Source organism: Onychomys torridus, chromosome 10, assembly GCF_903995425.1.
Source record: "Onychomys torridus chromosome 10, mOncTor1.1, whole genome shotgun sequence".
NCBI lineage: Eukaryota > Metazoa > Chordata > Mammalia > Rodentia > Cricetidae > Onychomys > Onychomys torridus.
Window position 1 is genome coordinate 27,026,152 of NC_050452.1, and position 16,751 is coordinate 27,042,902.

The 16,751-nt window shown below is 41.0% G+C and overlaps 1 protein-coding gene across 9 annotated transcripts in view; it reads left to right on the forward strand.

The window, feature by feature from the left end:
• The window catches only part of Depdc5 (DEP domain containing 5, GATOR1 subcomplex subunit), a 118,031-nt gene that overhangs the window by 21,530 nt on the left and 79,750 nt on the right, over positions 1-16,751 (forward strand). For 5 of the 9 annotated variants that reach the window (XM_036200597.1, XM_036200599.1, XM_036200598.1 and 2 more), the window contains exons 12-17: positions 119-180; positions 307-380; positions 7,657-7,726; positions 8,506-8,542; positions 9,197-9,317; positions 13,019-13,239. In XM_036200597.1, the coding sequence (XP_036056490.1) occupies positions 119-180; positions 307-380; positions 7,657-7,726; positions 8,506-8,542; positions 9,197-9,317; positions 13,019-13,239 (585 nt within the window). Of the gene's footprint in view, positions 1-118; positions 181-306; positions 381-7,656; positions 7,727-8,505; positions 8,543-9,196; positions 9,342-13,018; positions 13,240-16,751 lie in introns of all 9 variants that reach the window. The other 4 variants (XM_036200596.1, XM_036200593.1, XM_036200592.1 and 1 more) reach the window with 1 other exon arrangement.

Sequence of the window (16,751 nt, forward strand, 5' to 3'; positions counted from 1 at the left end):
AACTGCAGCACAGCAAGTCTGCTTTGCCTCATACCATGCTCAGTAATAGTAACAGACTGGAATACTTACCTCTGCTGTTGTCCTCCCGACCTGCCTTTCTCTATCCTTCCCTTTTTAGGAATTGGTGTGGATTTAGTGTGCATGGGAGAGCAGCCTTTACATGCTGTGCCATTATTCAAGGTAATAGAATTTAGATTTCCTTCTGAAAGACCAGGTGAAGAATAATTAAAAATAGAAAAATTGGAGCAGTTCACAGCCAGTTTGTTTTGTAGTTTATTTGTGTCCTGGCTTCTTCTTTCCTTGCAGCTGCACAACCGGAGTGTCCCAAGGGATTCTCGGCTGGGCGATGATTATAATATTCCTCACTGGATAAACCACAGGTGAGTGTCACCCAAAGTGGAAGATGAAAGTTTTGAATAGTTTCCTTGGTATTGGCTCTCTACATCTGTTGTTTTGTTTGTTTTTTGAGATGGTCTCACTATGTGGCCCGGCCTCAAACTCATGGCCCTGCCTCAGCCTCCCAAATGCTAGGATCATATTGTGAGCCACCCAAACCTGCCTTATTTATTTATTTATTGGCTAGTTGGTTGTCCTGGGAGTTGTGTACCACGGGCTTGTTTTGTTTTGTTTTTTGTTGTTTTAATACTTATTTTTATTTCTATGTATGCAAAATGCCATTTGTATATGGGTGCACACAAAGGCCAGACAAAAGTGTTGGATCATCTGGAGCTAGACCTATAGGTAGTTGAGACCTGCCTGGGGTGGGTGCTGGGAACCAAACTCAAGTCCTCTTAACCATTGAACTGTCTCTCCAGCCTGCACCTAGGGCTTTGCATAGTAGGCAATTGCTCTGCACATCTCTGTCCTAGGCCTGAGAATCACTTCTTTAAACCATTATTTTCTTCTTTCTTTTTATTTTTCATTTTATTCCTGAGTAACAAGATAGTTTTTATATTCTTAGTTTGAGTCTCAGAAGTAAAGAAGGTATTAGTGTTCTTCTCTGCCATCCCAGGGAAGGTGTGATATGCCAGAGTGCTTGGGATATGGAGACAGTGGTCTTTAATCCACTGGTCTGTCCGAGTTTGACCGGATTCCTCGAGGGAGCTTGACAAGGACTAATGTAGTTGGCTCTGCAGCCTCCTCTCCTGCCGCTGTTTCCCTTTCTTGCTGTGGGTAGCAGACACTCTCAACTCACCTCAGGTCTGGGCCTTTTTTAAGATAGAGGGCCTCTGCCTGTCTGCTTTTCCTTCAAGGCCCAGCTCCAGTCCCTCTCGTCTACTCTTCAAAGGCCAGCAGATACTTTTTCTTTGGCGCTTCCTATTCTTTGTGTTGTTTGTCATGGCTGGGCCCTGTGAGGGGCAGACTGCTTGGTTTATGGCTGTAGCCCAGTAGAACCTTCCATAGCATATTTTTTTAAAAATTATTATACTGATTTATTTATGTGTCTGTGTGCATGTGTATATGTGTGCTCATTCCATGGCACACTTGTGGAGGTCAGAGGACAGTTTGTAAGGTTTGGTTCTCTCCTTCCTCCCACCATATAGTTCCTGGGGATCCAACTCAGGTCGTCAGGCTTGTTGGCAAGTACCTTTACCTAACATGAGCAATCTTGCTGGTCTTGGCTTCTACAGTAGTCACGCTGCAAATATACACCAGAGCTCAGCTTGGAAACCATTACAAATACAGATGTTAGCCTTGTGTATGCGTCTTTTGGTACAGGGATTGTTGCTGGTCACCTATATTCATAAGTGAAGAACCAGAAATGAGCAAGGATTGCTTGTTTAGCCATCTCTGTAAGGATAATGTGGTTCCATTGCAATTATCCTGTTCAATGAATGTCCCTTACTTCTCTCAGAACACATGGTTTTTATGAACAATTGTAAGCCAGGCAGTGGTGGTACACGCCTTTAAACCTAGCACTCTTTGGGAGGCAGAGACAGGCAGATCTCTGTGAGTTCGAGGTCAGCCTGGTCTACAGAGTGAGTTCCAGGACTGTTACACAGAGAAACCCTGTCTCAAAAAAAAAAAAAAAGCAAGAAAAATTGTGCTCTTTTTTTTTTGGTGGGGGGACAGGGTCTTGCTGTAGCCAAGCTAGTCTCAAACTGTTGGTAGTTCTGCCTCAGCAATGTTAATATTAAAGCTCTGAACCATCACATCCAGCACAGATATCATACTTTAAAAACCACAAAAACAAAAAATCTTTATTTATGTGGGTCTTTTGCCTACGTGTATGTGTTCCACATTCTTGCCTTGTGTCCCTAGAAGTCAGAAAAGGGCATTGGGTCCCCTGAAACTGGAGTTACAGATTGTAAGCCATCATGTGGGAACTGGGAATCAAACCTGGGTTCTTTGGAAAAGTAGCCAGTACTTTTAATCCCTGAGCCATCTGCTCAGCCCCTGTTTTGGTCTTTGGCCCTGAGGGGAAAAGGAAAAACAGAAAGCAGGAAAAGATTGATTCAATGTAGTACCATTGGGAAAATGGACAAAGAGATTCAGCAGACCCGTAACTGTGTTTTCAAGGTCTTGAAGTGAGATCAGAATTTAAATAGAAGACCAAGGATATGCACATCTAAGCAGTACTAGTCAAGGTGTGGTTCTGCCCACCACTGACCCGTCATCATCTGGGCTTTCATCTCATCCTGGAAGCTGGTTTGACAGATTGTCACAACTGTTTGAAATTTCTTTCCAGGGGACCAGTCCCACACTGGTTGGCAGCCTTTCCTTCTCCATCATGAAATTTTTGGAGAATTCTCATTTCTTTAAGGTCCATTGTTTCTATAGTCTCATAGACTGAGAGACGCAAGTGTCTCTTTAGAATATCTTCATTTCTGCCAGTCCACTTACAACATCAAGTTACAACCTTTAGCTGCTGAGCCATCTCACTGACCCCTGTGTTTATAACTCTTCAGTACACATTTAAATACACTTACCAGTTAAAAATCACCATTAATTTACCATATTTTATGGTTTTGAGTTTAGTTCAGGAAATGTAAAAAGTAACTATAGAATATATAGAAATATATGAATTCCGATTAAAGTTCTGCATTTTTCTCAAATTTTACTTTATAGTAACTTATAAGATTCCCAAATTACCACTTTATTTTTTCATCCTACCTTGGTTTTCTGGTGCCATTATGATGCAAGATGGAACCATATGTGAAGGACTTTTAAATCTGAGAATTTGGAGGGACTGAGACCTGTTTTTCACATTTCATTGTGAGCCTTGCTAATAAAAACCTGAAACCCCAATGAAATTGTGATATTAGATTGCTTGTGACCCTGGAAAATAGAAATTTCATGATTCAACTTCATAGAAATCCATTTTTTCTGTCTCACATTTCTTTTTAACTCATCTCTGTGGTGTGTTTGCATGTGTGTGTGTTTGTTTGTATTAGTGCACATGTGTCAGTTTGAACACAATAATAGCCTCAGAATACCCAAAATGTGTCACTCTTGCATTAAGAAAAAGAAATTAAAAAGCACTTCCACTTGGTGTACTTTGACCAAGATTGAGCCCAGATTTGAATTCTCTACTTCTCTCCCTGTGTCTTGTATTTTTCTCTTGGTCTGTTGTATGAGCCTGAATCTGTGCCTGCCTGAGTGCTGTCTTGTGGATCTCACTGTGTATATGTTTCTTTGTGTCCCTAACAAAGGCCTTTTCTTTCTCTTTTATGAGCAGCACAGAACACATCACATGGAGAAAGAATGAGGGATACTTTATAGAAATCTTAACAGAATTTTATAAGGGATTATGTCACTGACACAGATAACAAGCTAACAAAAGCTATTAAGCAGTCTCTGTTGTCTTCAACACATGGTGGATATTCATTGCTTTGTAAGGTTGCTTTCAACCTATTTATGCTGTTTCCAACATTTATTACTATAACACACATACACATGCATTATTTATGGGTCAGGGGCAAGAAATAGCACATAATTTATAGTTTAGTTCTATAAAGTTTGATTACATGGGAAATACAAGGCAAGTATGTTTATTTGATACATTGTGCATACTTTCTCTCTCTCTCTCTCTCTCTCTCTCTCTCTGTGTGTGTGTGTGTGTGTATGTGTTTGTGTGTGTGTATCTCTGTGGGGTCTCTCTACAGAGTCCTGGCTGGCCTAGAGCTTCCTCTGCTTCCCTAGTGCCAAGATTAAAGGCATATGCCACCATACCCTGTGATAACATTGTTGTCTTAGAGTCAGTCTTTTTAAAATTTTTTTACTTTTTATATTTTGGGTTTTTGTTGTTATTTTTTTCTTTTTCTTTCTTTCTTTTCTTTTCTTTTTTTTTTTTTTTGTTTTTTTTTTGTTTTTCAAGACAAGGTTTCTTTGTAGCTTTGGAGCCTGTCCTGGACTAGCTCTGTGGATCAGGCTGGCCTCGAACTCACAGAGATCCACCTGCCTCTGCCTCCCGAGTGCTGGGATTATTGGTTTTTCGAGACAGGGTTTCTCTGTATCTTTGGAGCCTGTCCTGGAACTCGCTTTGTAGACCAGGCTGGCCTCGAACTCACAGAGATCCACCTGCCTCTGCCTCCTGAGTGCTGGGATTACAGGTGTGCGCCACCACCACCCGGCTATTTTTGTTTTTTTGAGACAGGATTTCTCTGTGTAGTTTTAGTGTCTGTCCTGGATCTTGCTGTGTAGACCAGGCTGGCCTTGAACTTAGATCATAGAGATCCTCCTGGCTCTTCTTCCTGAGTGCTGGCCACCACCGCCTGGCCCTTACAGTCAGTCTTACGTGTCTTTAAGGTGCATTATTAACTGTGGCTAGGAGGTTCTTTTGTTTGTTTTGTTTTGTTTTTGGAGCTGAGGATCGAACCCAGGGCCTTGCGCTTAGCAAGCGCTCTACCGCTGAGCTAAATCCTCAACCCCGGCTAGGAGGTTCTTGTACATACTTGTGGAGGGCAGATGTCAACCTGGTGTGTCTTTCTTCAGGAGCTGTTCACATTGGCTAGGATGGCCAGCCAGTGAGCCACAGGGATCTATTTACCTTCTCCCTGTGTTGGGATTTCAAGTGCACAGCACTGAGCCTGGCTTTTTCACTTGGGGTCTGGAAATTGAACCCAGGTCCTCATGCTTGCATGACAAGCACTTTACTGGCAAAGGTGTCTCCTTAGCCATTTCTTTTTTCTTGAGACCGGGTCTAGGCTGACCCAAAACTCACAGCACTCCTTCTGCCTCGGCCTTCCAAGTGCTTGAGTAGTGGACGTCTGTTACCATGGCACGTTGTCACTCATCCTTTACTCTTGATGTCTGGGGAGAAAAGAGCAACTTCTACTTAGTTCTCTCCTTTCTTGACGGGGAGAAACAAAATCCCAGGGGCTGGCTGAACTCCAGGTCCAGTGGCCGGTACAGGTAACACTCTTGTGTTCTGATGTACTTAGTGTTCCATAGGATTGTTCCCACGGCCTGTCCCTTATCTGCAGAAGCTGCTGCTTTTGTTCTCATTTATTTATTTATTTACTTAGTTACTTACTTATTTATTTGTTCATTCATTTATTTATTTACTTATTTACTTACTTATTTGTTCATTCATTCATTCATTCACTTATTTATTTATTTATGCACGCCAGAACAGGGCATGAGATCCCACTATAGATGATTGTGAGCCACCATGTGAGTGCTGGGAATTGAACTCAGGACCTCTGGAATAGCAGCCAGTGCTCTTTAACACTGAGCTGTCTCTCCAGCCCCTGTTGTTTTGGTTTTTTTTTTTGAGGCAGGTTCTCACTTGTAGCTGTGGCTGGCCTAGAACTGGCCACATAGACCAGATTGGCCTTGAACTCACAGAGATCTACCTTCCTCTGCTTCCCAAGTGTTAAAAAAAAAAGCATGTGCCACCACACCTGACTTTGTTTTTAATTTTTATTTGTTTATAGTCAGAGATTTTCTACAAGGTAGAATTAGGGCAATGTCTCAAACATTATTTGCAAGATTATGACTGAGAAAAGAGAATACAAGAAGGTTTACGGTCTGGCTAGGCGGGGTGGCTTCTGCCTTTAATCCCAGCACTTGGGAGGCAGAGACAGGTGGATCTCTGTGAGTTCGAGGCCAGCCTGGTTTCCAAAGCAAGTTCCAGGAAAGGTGCAAAGCTACACAGAGAAACCCTGTCTCAAAACAAAACAAAACAAAAACAAAAACAAAAAATGATAAAGACTGATAGAAGCTGGACATGGTAGCTTACTCCTGTAATCCCAGCACTGGGGAGGCAGAGACAGGAGGATCTCTGTGAGTTCGAGGCCAGCCTGGGCTACAGAGTGAGATCCAGGACAGTTACAAAGAAGGCTCCTGGTCCCTGAAGAATGGAAAGGTGGAGCAGCTTCTGTGTGTTCATTCAGCACTTGGATGATGCTGGTCTCCAGTTGACATAGGCTTATGTCATGATTGTATTAAGATTATTTTTAGAGGGAGTGGGATTTAATGGTTTTTGCCATCTTTTCTTGAGCACTAACTTTTGTCCTGTTTTTGTTTGTTAGTTTGTTTGATTTTGTTTTGTTAAGTGCCAACCAGTGAGTAAATATTAAGAACTTCCTGTGGACCTAACATTATACCAAACATCAGGATGAAAGTATTCTGATATAAAAGAATTTTTGTCCCTGAAATAAGAAGAGTCTGATCTGGTTGGCAGTTAGCACTAGTGCACACTAAACAGGGAGCATGTGGTGTATGAGGAGAACAGGCCAGAGCAACAGTTGAAATCATTGCTAATGTTGGAGTTGGAATTTAACTTTTTACTATTACTATCATTATTGTTTGAGAAAATGTCTGACTATGTAGCTTGCCTGGCTGAGAACTTGCTTCTTAATTCGTAGAGATCTATCTGCCTCTGCCTCCAGAGTGCTATGATTAAAAGCATTTATGACTGTTCTTGGCTTTATTGTTACTTATATGTATGTGCGTATATGGTGTGTGTGTGCGCGTGTGCACACAGGGTATATGTGTGTGTCAGAGAGAAGCTTTTGGAAACGGATTCTCTCCTTCCCCATAGGTTGCCAGAGATCACACTGTCAGGTTTGCAGAGTGCTTTTACCTGCTGAGCCATCTCACTTACCAGAATTGGGAAGATTTGTGAACCTAAAACAAAACCAGGCATAGGCAAGCTGATCTTACTTGGGATTGCTGTTTGTCTTAAGGTTTAGATTAAAGAAGCCAGGCACAGTCGAGCATACCTTTAATTCCTGCACTCAGGAGGCAGAGGTAGGCAGAGTTTGAGGACAGCCAGGGCTACACAGAGAAACCCTGTCTTGAACTCCCCCCCCCAAAAAAAAAAACTGTGTTACTATAGAGATGCCTCGGAATTAAGAATATTGGTTGCTCTTCCAGAGGACCTGGGTTCGGTTCTCAGCACCCACACAGCAACTCAACAACTGTATATAATTCCAGTTTCAGTGGATCCAACTCCCTCTCAGACATACATACAGGTCCAAATGCACATAAAAATAAATAAATTAGGGACTGGAGAGATGGCTCAGAGGTTAAGAGCACTGGACTGCTCTTCCAGAGGTCCTGAGTTCAATTTCCAGCAATCACATGGTGGCTCACAACCATCTGTAATGAGATCTGGTGCCCTCCTCTGTGTACATAATAAATAAATCTTAATAAATAAATAATAGATTAATGACTTTTTTTTTTTTTTTTTTTTTTTTTTTTTTTCAGTTTCTACACGTCCAAAAGCCAGCTCTTTTGTAACAGTTTCACTCCACGGATAAAACTGGCAGGAAAGAAGGTATGTTTCCCCAGTTTGAACAACTTCCAGGGGCTACTACACACAACTGTGTGTTTATTCTGATCTTTTCGTTGTTGGTTTTTTAATCTTTTTATTTTATTTTTTTTTTATTTAAAAGTTTTTTTGTTCACTTTAGATATCAACCACAATTCCCTCTCCCCCCACCGCTCCCACCCACCCTCCATCTTTCCCCCACCCAACCTCCTATCCAGTCCTCAGAGAGGGTAAGGCCTCCCATGGAGAGTCAAGGAAGTCTGCCATATCAAAGTGTGGCAGGTGTTTTTTTGTTTTGTTTTGTTTTGTTTTTTGAGTTGAGGATTGAACCCAGGGCCTTGTGCTTGCTAGGCAAGCACTCTACCACTGAGCTAAATCCCCAACCCTATTCTGATCTTGAAGTACTGTCATCTTCCTTTTCCTTGTCGTAAATAGACTTTATGGAGAAGCTGGGGCTCTAGCCTAGTGTAGGACACTTTCCTAAGCATGCACAGGTCTCTGATTCCTAAGCATGCACAGGTCTCCGATTCAATCCCCCGCGGGAAGGAAGTGGTGTCCATGCACCACCTGGATAAGGTCGGGAGAGTAAGATACAAGGTGGAAATTAAAGACTTAGCAGGCCTTGACAGTGTGGTAGGCAGGTGTCGAGTGTTAGCACCCTTTTTTCATAAGTCACTAGATAGCTAGGACATGGTCTTTGCCCTGGGGACTTGTACATAACATACTGTGTTGTGTCAAGTTTGGTTCTGTCAGAGGAATGATAAAATATCTATTTAATTTTTCAGCCTGCTTCTGAGAAAACCAAAAATGGCCGTGATACATGTGAGTGTTTTTGAGATGCCTTTTTTTTTTTTTTAGAAATCACTTTTAGAAACAGCTAATTCATGGCAAGAAAATACTGGGAAGTATCAGAAGAAGGATCATATAAAGGTCAATACACCCACACTCCTTAGCCACCTTGCAGTCGCACCTTGGCGGCTGCGGTGAGTGGGCAGGTAGTACATCACTGAGCAAGCTCAGATAGGGTTTCAAGCAGGACTGCCTGAGACTGAAGTGCTGAACACTGCCTTTCTTAACGGCTGTTCTTGTTTGTCTGTTTTTGGTTGGTTGGCTTTTTCGAAACAGGGTTTCTCTGGATAAGAACTCTGGATGTCCTAGAATTCATTTTGTAGTCCAGGCTACCTCGGCCTCAGAGATTTGCCTGTCTCTACTTCCCGAGTGCTGGGATTAAAGGCATGTACCACCATACCCAGCTGCTACTATATTATCTTAATGTCACTTTGACATAGATGTCATTCAGTCTTTACCTGATGGTTGGGTTATTATTGTCTTTTCCTTGGTAGAAGATCACCTGTGCCTTGCAGATTTCGATGAACTTCTATAAGTCATCTGTATAGGTATCTATTGGATACCTATAGATATTTCTTTAGGCATCTGTTAGAAATGTGTTTTAATTATATTATTTGTGTTTTACAGCTCTTGGGACTCCAAAGGAATCTGAGAACACCCTTCCCATCCAAGTAGATTATGATGCCTATGATGCTCAAGTGTTCAGGCTGCCTGGTCCATCCCGGGCTCAGCGCCTCGCCACGTGCAGGTTTTCTGTCAGATTGCCCTGGGGGTGCATATAAAATTATTTAGGGGCTAGACATGTGGCATAGGTCTATAACTTAGCACTCAGGAGGCAAAGGTGGAGGGATTTCAAATTCAAAGTCAGCCTCAATTACATAGTGAGATTATGTATCAGGAAAAAAAGATTGGTTAAGAAACCCTGAGAGGTGTTTGCTTCCTCAGCATGAATATAGAGATTAGCATAGCCTCTGTGCAAGGATAACACACAAATTCATGAAGTGTCCGTATTGTTTTTAATTCCAACATTTGTTTGTATTAAAACAGACTATTATAAAGCAAAAATAAAAACTGAGGGACCTTTATGAGAGCAACCTTAAAAATGTTTAAATTGGGGTTGGAGGGATGACTCAGTGGTTAAGAGCTATTGTTACTCTTTCAGAGAACCAGGCTCAGTTTCTAGCATTTGCATAATCTAGAACTCCAGGTTCTAGGAGCTCCAAAGCTTTCTTTGGACCTCCATGGGCACAAGGAAAACGTGTGCACCTACACACATGCAGGTAGAATATTTACATACATAAAAAAATCTTATAAAAAATTTTAAGGCAGTTTTAAATTAAAATTATCCTCATGAGTGCTATGTTATAGAGATCATTGGGGATTCCATTTGCAGGCTCTTGGGTCTACCTATTTTGTTTGTAGTGAAGTATTGTTTCACAACACTAGAAGATTCTCAGATGTATTTTAGCCAAGAAATGCACTTCACAAAGCACAGGCTATTATTCCAAGGACAGAGTTTTTCTTTCTTTCTTTTTTTTTTTTTTTTTTTTTTTTTTTTTTTGTTTGTTTGTTTGTTTTTCGAGACAGGGTTTCTCCATGTAGTTTTGGTGCTTGTCCTGGATCTTGCTCTATAGAGGCTGGCCTCAAACTCACAGAAATCAGCCTGCCTCTGCCTGGGATTAAAGGCGTGCGCCACCACTGCCCAGCTGAGTTTTTCTTTCTTTAACTCCCACTCTGTAAATTTTTTCTGTGTTGTTTTGACCAAATAATAGTTTCTAATGTTTTGCTTGCATGCAGGCTTGTGTACCAGATGTGTGCCTGGTACTCAGGAACCCAGACAACATCAGATCCCCTAGGATGGCATTATAGACAGTTAATTATGAGCCACCATATGGGTGCTGGGAATTGAACCCAGGTCCTCTAGAAAAACAGCTGGTGGTCTTAACCACTGAACCATTTTTCCAACCCCTATATTTTATTTTATTAATAGTCTCAGATTTTTTTTTGCTTAGTTTAGATTTTGTTTTGTTTTTCCCATATTAGGAATTGAACTTAGGGCTTCAAGCATGCTAAGCAAATGTATTAGATCCCTTTTGTTTTGAGATGGAGTCTCAATGAGTTAGTTGCCCAGGCTTACTTTAAACTTACTATAGCTCAGTTTAGCCTTGAACTTGCAATTTTTGAGCCTCATCCTTTGGAGTAGGTGGGATTATAAGCCTGTACAAACCAGCTTGATTTATTTTGTATTTCTGAGACAGGCTCTTGCTCCATAGCTCACTCTGCCCTAGACTGACACCTGGTACTACTTAGGGGACTCAGTCCTAGCTATGCAGCGGCTTTTCTTACGGCTTTTTTTGTTTGTTTCTGTTTCTTTTTTCAGATTTAATTTCTTATTTATGTATAGTGTGTCAATATGTATATTTGTTTGCCACAGTGTGAGCAGGTACCCACAGTGGCCAGAAGACTGGATTGGATTTCCAGGATCTGGAGTTACATTAGGTGGTTGTAAGCAGCCTGATGGATGCTGAGAAGCAAATCCAGGTCTTTGGAAGAATAGCAAGTGCTCTTAACTCCTGAGCCATCTGTGACTTTTCTTCGGAGTTTTTATTTTATTTTTGAGATTGAATTTTGCTGTATTACTCAGGCTGATCTCAAATTACTGGGCTCAGGTTGTCTAACTTTCTTAGACACCTAAATTGTGGGTCTGCAGATGCCCCCCACTGTGCCTGGCTACACAGACTGTATGTATTTTAATAGGTCCTCTAGCCCTTGTACATGACTAAGCGTACTCTGATGCTCAAATAGTTACTGTTGAAGTAATGGATATGTGGTCAGACCTTGAGATCTATTTTCAGGCTACCCTGAAGCTCTTGAATTAACACAAAAGTCTTTGAGGAGGTTGGAAACAGCCCTGATGCTAGAAGGGCACCCTGTTGTTGGGCTTTCTTCTGTCCCAGGTTGTCTCTTCACTGCACTTTTTCCTTTTGATCTTTCTTCCTAGTGCACCTTGAGATTTTCCCCTTAGACAGTTTCATGTTTTGTTTTAACTTTATTTTTGTGTGTGGATGTGCCTGTACACCATCTACATGAAGTGCTTTTGAATACCAGAAGAGAGTGTTGGATCCTCTGTGACTGAAATTACAGTTTTGAGCCATCATGAAGATGCTGAAAATTGAACTCAAGTTCCTTGAAGAGCAGCCAATGGCCCTAACCATTGAAACATCTTTCTAGTCCAAAGTTTTTTTTTTTTTGGAGCTGAGGACCAAACCCAGGGCCTTGCACTTGCTAGGCAAGCACTCTAACCACTGAGCTAAATCCCCAACCTCTTTTTTTTTTTTTAAGGTTTATTTATTATGTTTATAGTGTTCTGTCTGCATGCATACCTAAATGCCAGAAGAGGCCATCATATCTCACTATAGATGGTTGTGAGCTACTACTGTGTGATTGCTGGGAATTGAACTCAAGACCTCTGGAAAAATAGCCAGTGGTCTTAACCTCTGAGTCATCTCTCCAGCTCAAGTTTCATGTTTTATTTATTTATTTGTTTGTTTGTTTGTTTGTTTTTATTGGAGCTGAGGATCGAACCCAGGGCCTGCGCTTGCTAGGCAAGTGCTCTACCACTGAGCTAAATCCCCAACCCCCAAAAAATTCTCTTAAGGAAACAGTAGAACTTGATCAGAGAGACAAATATATTAGTTATTTTCTCACTTTTAAATATGTTTTAAATATTGGCTGGAAGGTTTCAAAGCAAAAGTTAGGTATCTTTTTCTTTTCATCTGTACATATTTCAGAATACATTTAAAGATTCAATTTATTTTAATTTTTATGTATGGGTGTTTTGCCTTCATCTGTGTCTGCACATGCAGTACCTGATGAGGTCAGAAGAGGTGATTGGATCTCCTGGAACTTTAGTTACAGACTGTTGTGAGCCAGCTAATATGGGTGATAGGAACAGAACTTTGGTCCTCTGTAAGAGAAGCAAGTGTTCTTAACCATTGGTCCACCTTTTCAGCCCAACTTGAGTATACATTTTTAACAATAATTGTAGAGCCTTGAGAGATGGTTCATCAGTTGAGAGCACATACTGTTCTCCCAGAAGACCTGAGTTCAATTCCCAGCTCTAGCATTGGCCCTCTCACAATTTCCTGTAACTCCAGCTCTAGGGGGATCTGATTCGGCACCTACAGTCACATGCATATACCCTGTTGAACTCATGGTGATCCTCCTGCCTCAGCCTTTAATTGCCAGGATTACCTATAAATCACCATGCTTTTTTTTTTTTTCCTCTTGAAGTGAAATCTTATTTTGTTGTTCAGGCTAGCATTATTTCCCACATTGAAAGTTGTAATATTGGTTTCCTGAGTATATATAGCTAATGGTCATTGTTAATATTTTAACTCAAAATTGAAATGTTCTTTTCATGGTGGTAATTTGTCTCTTGAATGTCAGGTCTGTGAGAGAACAGGAGAATCATAATCGCAAAAGTGCCAGCTCCTGTGATGTCTCGTCCAGCCCTTCTCTACCAAGCCGTGCACTGCCCACTGAGGAAGTGAGGAGCCAAGCTTCTGATGATAGCTCCCTGGGCAAGAGTACCAACATCCTGATGATCCCTCACCCCCACCTGCACCAGTATGAAGTCAGCAGCTCGCTGGGCTACACCAGCACCCGAGGTCAGAGTGCTGAAACGCAGACAGAGCTGGGAAGGGCTGGGGACAGTTCCTTTGCAGTGTGGGGCATGGGAGTGACCGGGATTGATTGGAGTGGGGTAGAAGTCTATATCTGAGTTGTTTCCATGCCAGTGAATGAGTGCAAATCCTATTAGGTGTTGCATGTGTATTAGACTATTTTTGTTTCTAACCTTTTGTATATCATCTACAGGGTCTTGTTAGGCCTAAGGTTAAAAGGGGTTTGTTTTTTTCTCATCTCAATTTGTGCCATATTTAAAATAATGTGTCCTCTGTAGTTGGCTTTGCATATTTATGCCTTTTTTTTTGCAGTAATGGAGATTAAACTCAAGGCAAATGCCATACCACTGAGTTATATCCCAGCTCTTTTTACATTAAAAATTTTTTTTATATTTTTATTTTATAATTAATTTAATTTTACATATCAGTCATGGATTCCCCTGTCTTCCCTCCTCCTACCCCCCAGCCTTCCCCCACAACCCACCCCCCATTCCCACCTCCTCCAAGGCAAGGTCTCGGCTGAGCAAAATGTCTCAGCATTAGCCTAGGTTCCAAAAAGCCAGCTCAGGCACCAAGGACAGGTCCAGGTCCTACTGCCTGGTGGTCTCCTAAATAGTTCAAGCTGTCTCACTTATCCAGAGGGCCTAGTTCAGTTCCATGAGCACAGGGACAAATAGCCAAACTAGTGGAAACGCATGAACTGTGAACCAGTAGCTAAGGAGCATTTTTTAAATTTTGAGACAGGGTCTCACTAAGTTGCCCGGGCTGGATTTGAACTCTCCCTATAGCCTAGATAGTCCTTGAACCTGCCATCCTCCTGCCTCAGCCTTCAGAGTTAGTTGCAGTTATAGACCTTGTCACCAGGCCCAGTTCATATTAAATCCACGGATTTCTGTATCCATACATTAAATGAACTGTGGACTAAAAGAAATAGATATATATATTTTTTAAAGATTTATTTATTTATTATTTATACAGTGTTCTGTGTGCATGTACACCTGCAGATCAGAAGAGGGCAACAGATCTCATTACAGATGGTTGTGAGCCACCATGTAGTTGTTGGGAATTGAACTCAGTACCTCTGGAAGAACAAGCAGTGCTCTTAACCTCTGAGCCATCTCTCTAGCCTGAAATATATATATATTTTAAAAGTATTTGTACTGGGGACTGGAGAATTGGCTCATCAATTAAGAGCAGTTGCTGCTCTTGGAAAGGACCTAGATTTGATACCCAACACCCACATGATGGCTCACAACCTCATCTATAACTCCAGTGCCAGAGGGATTCAATGCCCTGTTCTGATCTCTGAAGGCATTCAGCATGTATATGGTACCTAGACATACATGCAGGCAAAACACCTACACACACATAAAAACTTTATACTGAACATAATCATACTTTTTATTCTTATTATTTCTTAAATAATATAGTATAGCAAATACTTACATGGTATTTACATTGTATTAGTTGTTATAAGTATTCAAGAATTATTTGAAGTATATGTGTAGGTTATATGCAAATACTATCCTCTCTATAAAGGATTTAATATCCGTAGTGGGACAGATGGAAAGATTCTTAGAATCAAGTCTCTCACAAATATCCAAACATGACATATATTCTCTCTCCCTCTCTGATTTTATTATGCTTAATTTTTATTTTATTTTTTAGCCTTTTAAATGAATTGGTTTAGCTAGGAGTGGTAGTGTACACCTTTAGTCCCATCACTGGGGTTGTGGGTTTCTGTGAGTTCGAGGCCAAACTGATCTACAGACTGAGTTCCAGGACAGCCAAGACTACACAGAGAAATCCTGTCTAGAAAAACCAAAACAAAATAAAAAAAGACACAGGACTGTTCAGTAGCAGGCCTGGTGACATAGGTCCATAATCCCAGCTACTGGGGAAGCTAAGGAAGGAGGGAAACCAGTGCCTACCTGGCTACGTGGTGGTTCAAGGCCAGCCTGAGTAATGATGTAGCACTCTCTCAAAATTAAAAGTGAAAACCAAAAAGTTGTGTTTGGGAATGCCGTTCAGTAGGAGAGCATTTGCCCAGCATGCAGAAATCTGAGTTCTGTCCCCAGTACAGCAACAGAATACAAAGAGCCTCCCTCATCTCCTCCACTAACCATTGTCCTCAGGTAATTTCATTACTTAAGGATATGTAAATGGGGGCAGGAGAGATGGCTCAGAGGTTAAGAGCACTCACTGGGCTGCTCTTCCAGAGGTCCTGAGTTCAATTCAACCACATGGTGGCTCACAACCATCTGTAATGAGATCCTGCAGGCATACATGCAGGAAGAACACTGTATACATAATAAATAAATCCTTAAAAAAAAAAAAAAAAAAAAAAAAAAGAATATATAGATGGGAAGCATACCCAACCTGATTTGTGTTTATATTCTTAGGAATGTGTATGTACACAGTTGTCCCCTCTTGGCCTAGAAGGAGCCCTTATAGGAAGGGCAGTTTTTCCAGGACCCAGTATGTTAATGGGAAACTTTCAGCTCCTGGGACCCAAGCATTTGGCAACAGGACAAATTCATCAATTAGGAACTATGATGCTATGCTTAGGGCCTATGAATATTGTTGATGTTAGATTTCTTTTTCTTTCTTTCTTTCTTTCTTATATATATATATATATATATATATATATATATATATATATATATATAAAATGTAACTTTAAGTTAACGTAGGTGGCATAGGTTATTCTCTCTAATCACATAAATAAATATCTGCTTCGTTCTCCTTGGAAATTTCAAGCATTCAGCCAGTTATATATATATATATATATATTCACTTGTAATCCTTCTACCATATGTGTTTTCGAGATCAGACTCAGACTTAGTGGCAAGTACCTTCACCTGCTGAGCCATCTTGGCGGCCCCTTTTTGAGACAGTCCCATTTCACTGTTCCCTGGGTTAGCCTTCAATGTAACAGCAATCTCCTCCTGCCTTAACCGCCTTAGTGCTGGGATTATAGATGTACACCATTTTTCCCAGCTGAGTTTCTTCTTTCATTTCCATAGTAATTAATTAGGCCATATTCTTTCTTATTTGATAAAGGAGTAAATAACACGTAGATAGAAGCACCAGACAACAGAAAATATTTTCAAATCAGTTTACAACATTCAGCAAAACGCTGGAGTAACCTGATTTTTAAAAAAAAAATTATTTATGTATATGAGTGCTTTGTCTGCATGTTCCTCTGCTCACCAGAGGAGGGCTTTGGGTCCCATTACAGATGGTCGTGAGCTACCATGTGGTTGCTGGGAATTGAACTCAGGACCTCTGGAAGAACAGCCAGTGCTTTCAACTTGCTGAGCCATCTCTCCAGCCCCCTGGAGTAACCTGATTAAGAGAGCAAACAAAGGTACCAGCATCAAAGGTTTATACACATCTAGCAGAAATCCACTGGGGGTAAAGTAAATAGAAAATTTCTTAATTAAAAAAAAAAAAGTTTAAAAAAAAAAAAGAAATCCACTGGGGAAGTTGAGGCA